General features: G+C 52.6%; 1 protein-coding gene across 1 annotated transcript; it reads right to left on the reverse strand.

The window, feature by feature from the left end:
• Positions 1–459: 459 nt before the first annotated feature.
• BROUX77_002091 (uncharacterized protein) lies at positions 460–4,006 on the reverse strand (the record flags this gene model as incomplete). The annotated part of the gene is made up of 5 exons (XM_073746593.1): positions 460–2,780; positions 2,872–2,895; positions 3,166–3,182; positions 3,574–3,679; positions 3,739–4,006. 5 exons carry the CDS (start codon positions 4,004–4,006, stop codon positions 460–462), a joined length of 2,736 nt encoding a protein of 911 aa, XP_073607173.1.
• Positions 4,007–8,464: the final 4,458 nt, after the last annotated feature.

The raw sequence follows: 8,464 nt of genomic DNA on the forward strand, positions 1-8,464 counted from the left end.
GGAGCAAAGGAATCTATCTAGACAGGTCGAAAAGTGCCTGTACATGCAGAGATCAGGAGACAAGCACAGGCGCAAGAGGAAATAACAGCGCAAGTTGGAACATCAATCACATGGGGAGTCAACTTGTACGGTATACAGCAGGATATTTAGCGCGGAAATTTTTTCACTTCTATTAGGGAATTTAACTCGGTTCAACAAAACAAAGAACAGAAACCAGTTCCAATCTCAGGCCATCTCGTCCCGCGCTGGTACATCTGCCATGTAGACAAGACATAGACAACAAGGGTATTCAAGGAAATAATCAACGGCACAACACATGGCAGCCGCGACGACCAGCACGAAAACAGGAAAGGAAGAGGGAGTAGGTAGGAAAGTGCTCAGGGCGGTGGCCCCAACACAAGACTGGACCAAGGCTTCTGAGGTGTGCAAAGAAACTTGTTCTTACAACAAGAGTCGCGTTTAAGCAGACTTCTCATGCTGGGTAGACACACGCTGCAGCGAGACAACAAAGTCTTCGAGCGAGCGCTGCTTCTGGGAGCCCTTGATGGACTTGCCGTGCATGAGGTTGTCGAAGCCCTCAGAGTCCTGGAGCATGTAGTAGACACCACCCATGATGCAGAAGACACCGAAGGAGAAGACCCAGATACGGACGACAGCGACAATGGAGGTCTGCTCGCCATGCTCGAACCAACCCCAGATGCAGAAGCAGGTGGCGACAATGTCGACAATCAGGATAGCACCAGACAGCTGCCACGAGGGGATGGAAGACCAGAAGGGACCATTGGCACGGGTGATGAAGATCAGCCAGTTCTCAGTCAGGGAGATCTGCAGGAACAGAACCTCGTCCATGTTACCAAAGTTCTGGACGATACCACCGTCCTCACCCTGAGCGTACATGGTGGTGACAGTGATCCAGGTACCGACAGCCAGAACAATACCCAGCAGGACGGACATACCCCAAAGCTTGGGCAGGTTCCACTTGACGGGAGTCATGGAGTAGGGAGCGTTGTCGTAGGCAATGGCCAGGGTGGCGATATCGGCGAAGATGGCAATGAAGACAACCAGCTCAATGTTAAGCGAGCGGTTCATAATGGCAATCCATAGACCAAGGTAGATCTCCAGATGGATGGACAGGGCAATACGGTAGACGACATAGGCGTACATGCGGTGGAAAATCTGGCGAGAAGTCTTCAGGGCATCAATGATGGCACCCAGACCAGGAGCAAGGAAGACAATGTCGGCAGCGGAGCGGGCGGCGTCAGAGGCACCCTCGACGGCAATACCAGTGTCAGCCTTCTTCAGCGAGGGGGCGTCGTTGACACCATCACCAGTCATACCAACCAGGTAGCCACGCTGCTGCAGGATCTCGACGACGTTGTACTTGTGCTGGGGGAAAACCTCGGCGAAACCATCGGCAGCCTCAACGAAGTCGTAGATGTCGGAACCGGACATGTCACCGCCACCACCAAGACCAAGGCGCTCGGCGTTGTAGACATTGGTACCAAGGCCAAGCTGGCGAGAAGTCTCACGAGCAATACCGACAGCGTCACCAGTAAGCATCTTGATGGACAGACCCATGCGCTTAGCCTCGTTGATAGTGCGGGCAGTGTCGTGGCGGGGAGGGTCCATGCAGGGCATAATACCGAGAATCTCCCAAGAACCACCCTCACGCTTGCGGGCAACACCCAGAGAACGGAAACCACGGGTAGCGAACTCAGCGACCTTGTTCTTGTAGTCGGTCTCAATGTCCTCGGGGATGGGGTGATCGGCAGAGACGGTGGACAGGACGAAGAGAGGAGCACCCTTGACGCAGGTGATGCGCTCACCCTGAGGAGAAACTACGATAGCAGTGACCTTCTTGGAGACGGGGTCGAAGGGGGTGAACTCCTCAACCTGGTACTTGGACAGGACGGACTTGGCGCGGGGGTAGTAGCGGAGAGACTTGAGGAAAGCCTTGTCGATGGCATCGATACCCTTCTTCTTGCGGGAAGCAGCAAGGCAGGCAGTGAGCATCAGGTCATCGGGCTCGACACCGGCGACAGTGTAGGGCTCAGACAGAGACAGCTTGTTCTTGGTCAGGGTACCGGTCTTGTCAGAGCACAGAATTTCGACACCAGCCAGGGACTCAATGGCAGACAGCTTCTGGACGATAGCCTTCTTCTTGGCGAGGTAGGCGGCACCGACAGCCATGGTGGTGGTAACGACGGCGGGAAGACCGACGGGGACACCAATGATGGTGATGGCCAGGGTGAAGCGCAGGATCTCGACGATGGGGTTGGAGCGGTAGAAGGAAGAAACCCAGGCAACCAGCAGAGTCAAGATGACCAGAACCAGCAGAATAGTACCAATGCCGTTCAGGACCTCAGTGAAGTGACCAGAGCCACCGGCAGCACGGTTAACCAGAGCAGCAGCACGACCGACGTAGGTGTTGTCACCAGTGGCAGTAACAACCATGAAGGCCTTACCACGCTTGACGGAAGAAGAGGCAAAGGTAGCATCGTTGTGGCGCTTGTCAACAGCCAGCGACTCGCCAGTGATGGCGGACTGGTCGATCTGCAGGAAGGCGTCCTCGGTAACAACACGGCCGTCGGCGGGAATGATGGTACCCTCCTCAATCTCAAGGATATCACCGGGAACGACTTCGGGGGCCTCAACCTCCTTCAGGGTACCGTCACGGAGGACGACAGCCTTCAGGGCCAGGGTCTTCTTCAACTCCTCGACAATGGAACCGGCCTGGAACTCCTGGATGAAACCAACCATGGCGTTAAGCAGAAGCAGGGCTAAGAGAGAAATTAGTACGACTGCACGTGGAGACGGGTGACTGTTGCACAAAACCGTGCAATAGCGGGGGTCGCAGGGAAAGGAGCCTACCGCAAATGACACCGAAATCAACCCCTGGAAGTGGAGAAAAACTAAGTGTTAGCAAACCATAATTTCGAAGAAGCTGCCCAAATAGGCAAAAAGCGGGGCTGTTGCGTCGGATCGGAGAGATTTTCCAGCCATGGCGCTGATCGCGACAGATTCCTTCCAGACTGGTCAAATCGCGCTAAGAGCTGGGCTTGACGCGCCGTCAAGAAAGTTTTTCTTGTCGCGGTGAGCCATGGTGGCAAAAATCAGGCCCGTATCCGTCGATCGCAACGCCAGCGCAGGCAAGGGGTGACTTACAGTCCTGAAGACCGGCACTGTTGAAATTGTTAGCAAATTATTTCGACAAACATTGCAGCGGGAATGGGCAGCGGCGCAAAGCGCATGAGCGATGGTCTACGAGCTGTCGCCAGCGAGCTCTTGAAGCGAATTGTGGAGCCGGCTCTGATTTTCTGTTGGCTCGTCCCCACTATGGGATGCCGGAACAGCCAATCAGAACAGACCGGCAACAGTCGGCTAAAAACCGCTGGCCCACAAAGCCTTGATCGCATGCGATAAGCAGCTAAAAAAAAGTTGCAGTCTGACCAAGGCGACAGAATGTTTTCGCGAAACTCGCTGATCGACCATGGTCAGAGCAACAATGGCGCAAAGACCACCGCCAATGCTAGGGGCGCACGAGGGGCAGAAATGGAGAGCGGGAATACGTACGCAAGAATGGCAGCCGCCTCCATGACGAACTGAATGGGACCAACGAAGAAGCTGAAGAACTTGAGGATCAAGTTCTCCTTCTCCTCCTTCATCTGGTTAGGACCCCCTGTAGATGGTGTTAGCACATGCATCGGAGCAGTGTAGACAGTGGCAGTAGTAACTCACACTTCTTGCGGCGGGCCAGAACCTCCTCGGAAGTCAGGCCAGTCAGAGTGGAAGTCTGAAGCTGGTCCTCGGGAACGACGCGGCCACCAAGACCGGCCTCGTCCTCCTCCTCTTCCTCATCCTGGTGTCCATCCTGGGACTCCAGCTCCTCGATGAGAGCATCAATGTCCTCATCCTCACCCTCATCCTCAGCACCCTTTCCGGCGGGGATGATGGCGGGAGGCTTTTCCTCGTACTGCGGCTGAGCCGCGCCAGTAACGTCGGCCATTTTGATTGTTTGTTGAATTATCAGGAGTATTAATTTCTTGATCCAAAGAAATATTTCACGACAGTCAAGTCGGGTTTTTTAAAAGAATTAGAAGTAAAAAAAAAAGTACTGTAGCACAGATAATGTTAGTAAGGAAACCACAAAAACGAGCGACTGAATAGTGTATCGCACGCAGAAACCGAGCGGTGCTGGACGATTCGAGAAGCCGATTCGGGCTGCATCACAAGCAGCAGAAGAGAGCTGTTATATCTCCCGTCTGATGCCGCGGTACAGACCCAAGGCTATCTCTTTTCGGCGCCAAAACCGTGTCCGGAATGCTGACAGGAACGAGGATGCAGTGATAGTAGTGAGAAAGGGAGCCCAGCAAGCTCCGGTGCGCAGGATGCTATGCGGAAGGGAGAAGGGTGTAGAGAGGATGGGAATAAAGGGCGTGTGAATGACAGGCGGAAAATGGAGGCAGAGTAGACAAAATCCAGGCAAAGAAAGATATAGAGAAAAAAGGGCAGATGCCAGTGCAGCTCGAAGATGCAGTCTGGCCCATGAGGACGAGATGTGAAGAGGAGATGGAAACAAGGCGAGGCAGGAGAGGGAATACTCACTCACACCACCGCACGAAAAGTGAGGGCCGAAAGAACGGGACAGTCAAGTCTTGATCGTTAAACCTTCCGTGGGTGAGGAGGAAAGGGAAAGAAACGAGACTTGAGGGAGGGGAGGGTGCTGCCTTTTAAACCTTTCGTGTAAGGCGGGCTCTCTGATTTTTTTTATCCTTCCTGGATGGAGCTAAACCGTTTTCCCGCTCCGTCTGCTAGAAACTGGGGAGGGGGGTCCAAGTCCTTCCGCCGCCTTATTTTCTGGCGACTGGAGCGTCATTCGCTATGACAAGCAACAGACTGCTATAGTGTCCGTACGCATTCGATCTCTCTAGTTCTGGCCTGCAGACCGGCTTCACGTCATTTTGGCCGTCTAGACTCTGGTATTCAGCCATATGCGTTCGCCTTAGACGTCATGTCCATGGCGTTTCCCACGCATCTGGCCTAGAAAACAACTTGCACACTGATAACCGCCACATCAGTGGCACTCACTAACCCTTACCGTCCTCCACGCTGCTCTATACGTGCAAGGAGGTTCACGGCATTTGGCCGCTCTGGGGCCGGCCACTATGTCTACCGTACGTCTAGCCCGAGTATGGGCCGTCAGCTAACCCCATTCATGGCCAGTGTCTGTCAGGCTAGCACGACAACAGAGTTTTCTTTTTTTTCCACGGTCTTCAGAGGCCTCAGTGGCCTAGGAAATGGCCGTGAGCCCTCTAGCACGTCAAGAACTACTGCATGCGGTATAACGCGAGCTACTGGAAGGCGAGGAAAACAAGAACGCACACTAGATCTGAACATGCATTTTTCCCACTGATAGACGAAGACATGGTCACGCAGCCTGCGAGAACGCCATTGCTTGCCGCTACAGGCCACATTCGGGCCAAAGCCAAGCCAAGCCACAGGGCTCAAGGCCAAGAGCCCAGGGAAGACCACAACGACCAGCAGAGGTTGCAATGGGACTGAAAAAAAAAAATCGGAAAAAACAAACACCTCACAAGCGGAGAGAGCCAAAGTAGCCCTCCACCCTCCACGCTCGCTCTCAAATCGCGCTTAATTGGCGATTAATCTATGTCCGAAAGATAAAGGTACCGTGGGAAGGGCCGGGGTTGGGCTTGACCCAAAAGAGCTAGGAGACAGCGAGAGTGAGAAAACAAGACAAGATTACAGTGCCGGGTACGGAGTACCCAGCACCCACGTACCGGACGGAGGCTCTTGCGCACAATCCCGTACTAAAGATACTTAAAAAGCTGTACTGTGGGCCGTGGAGGGGCGTGTGGATGATGAGCAACATAGGGTGTTGTCTTAGAGACTTGGCTGGCCGCGATTTGGCTTGCTTCCCTCTGGCTCACTCTGGTTCTGGCTCTGGCTCTGGCTGTCTCGCTCTCGCTGTCGCTGTTACGCGCTCTCTCCCACGTCCTACGCCGGTTCTGTCCATCTGCTGTGCATGTACGTACATACATAGAGAGAGTCCCTGTTCAACATGTTACTTACACCAGAGCCCCATGTGTGATCCAGTTGAGCGCACACTGTCTACACTCAGCTTACCACTATGTAGCCATACCGTGAAACTACAGTGTGCTTATAGCCAGCCCTTTCTTTTTCTCTCTTGACCTCAACATCTTGTCAGGGTCCAACCCGTTCACTTCTGATAAGGAAAAAGATCACCGCGGCCTAGGAATTCTCTCACTGAAATGTTTCCTGCCATAGACCACCATCAGTATACGCTGGGCCATATAGTACTTCTATTATGGCTCAGGGTCTTTCAAGCACACGAAACATCATACATAGAGCTTATTTCCCTCGGCCTTCAGCTTCAATTGGCCGCAGTCACCTCGCGCTGATAACCCTAGTGTAGTCTGTGTTGTTTATGCCCAGGAAACAACTACCACCCGCAAACCTTGCTGCCAAAATGATTCCTGTAAATTATGTTGGCCATGCGCTACGGCCAACCTCAGGCTTCCATGTCAGTCAAGGCCCATGTTTCTTTTCTTCTAGTTATGTCTTCTAGCCTTCAAACGTCCACTTCTTACTCCAAAAGCCTCTACCATACGCACAAACCAAGCATGCAAGAATAACAAGCAATCACAGGGCGAAGCCAAATGAGAGTCACCAAGAGCCTGAACACAGATCAATTTGGACTCCAAGACGCCTCGTTTGCTATGGCATATATCTCTCAGACGTCAAGTTGCCATAGTGAAGCTGGTCGGGTCGTCGTCGTTGATATAACGTCCGAGCTTTGTTAGTGAACTCCAAAAACAACACACACCAACATGGAAGTTTGTCATAGAATATGTATAGAAAGACACACGGGCCAGCCCTGAAGATAGCAGGCATGGCCTGGGCGATTCTTTGGTTTTTGGGGGTCAAAATGATGAAGCTGGAACATTGGAGCACGGGATGGTGTTTTGAACTTGTTACGATGCCTGTTGACATGCTATCTAAAAGCTGGTCTATGTTCTGGCTCAGAGAGGGGGGGGCAGAAAGGAGGGGAGCATAACTCAGGTCAGCCTTGCTAGGGCTAGGGCCATGATATCTTGCAATGTAGCGGGCACCACATTTATTCTTCCGCCCATGATAACACTTGCTGTATGCCTGGTCTTTTTTTTTTGTCTCGCACCACATGAAATGAACAGCTGCCATGCTCCAGTATTTCTGCCAACGTGGGCAGGGTCATTTCCGAGTTGGCCGTGTATCAGGGCGAATGATGTATCGGGATCGCGTGAACGTTGGTAGCCAGGGGAGTAAGAAAGAAAAAATAATACATATATAAGCAGTGCGTGTTTCTCTCTAGGACTCTTATCCTCGGCATGGAACTGTACGAGTTTTCGCTCGCGAAGAAGCCGCGCGATTGGAGTTGACAGCTGCCGATTTTCCGCTGTCAGGGTCGGTGGATTAACCCTTGGCTATGCAAAATCCGAAGTCCGATGGGCGATCATCGGAATGTCCACACCGGGATAAGTCCAGGGCTGGCGACAACTACGTATAACCCTCCTTGTAGCTGACAGAACAGAGGCCAACAAAGACCCTCCAACTACGGCTGTGGCGAAACGAAGCCATGTTGAGATTCACGATTCACATTGCGCCGATCTCAGCTGCATATCGCCTGTCACAAGAACGATAGCTGCAGTATATACAACATGCGGTAGTTATAATACGCTGATGACAGACAATAGGGCGTCCACCTGCCCATTGCACCCTCAGCCATAGACAATATGCGAACAGGCTGTGCACAGGCAGAGAGAAGAGAAAAGGCAAGACGTTCCGGATTTGTTCTGGACAACCCCCCTTGCTTAGGTGTCTAGTGCGGTAGTGTAGCTGGTGTGCTCTTCATCTGGAGATGGACGAGGGTTCTATGTAGACTTGTAGTCTCTCTCTCTGTATCACGCCGAAGCCGAATGCGTCAAGTGAGGGCAAAGACGCGGACATGCCCTGGCATTCGGACATATAGAGGCGATTTCTTGGGAGTTCGGTGTCCAAAACTAAGTCCCCGAGTAAGAAGCCTCTAGGTAAAGAAAGACATGAGCAGCCACACGGCTGGGACTCTTACACTTCTACAATCGGCATGGCTGATAGTGGTCGGCGTGTAGCCGCCCTCACGAGATGGGCCTGGCCTGGCATGGTTCTTTTTTTTTTCTAGTCAAGACAACCCATTTATTCTTATTTTATTTGTCGTGCCCGGAATCAGCCGAAAAATAGAAAAACGCTGCTAGTGGGGCATAATCGCCACCCCGTGATTGGCGCATTTTGTGAACCCTCATCCGCGGCACTTTACGTGTAATAGCGACCAGTAACAAGATCGCGACAAGCTTAAGACAAGAACTCGGAGACGGCGCCTGGCATGACCGCGCCCTCCTGTTTTTGGCAG

This window comes from Berkeleyomyces rouxiae, assembly GCF_048999995.1.
Source record: "Berkeleyomyces rouxiae strain 22BRR77 chromosome Unknown BrBRR77_ptg000002l, whole genome shotgun sequence".
Classification (NCBI taxonomy): Eukaryota; Fungi; Ascomycota; class Sordariomycetes; order Microascales; family Ceratocystidaceae; genus Berkeleyomyces; species Berkeleyomyces rouxiae.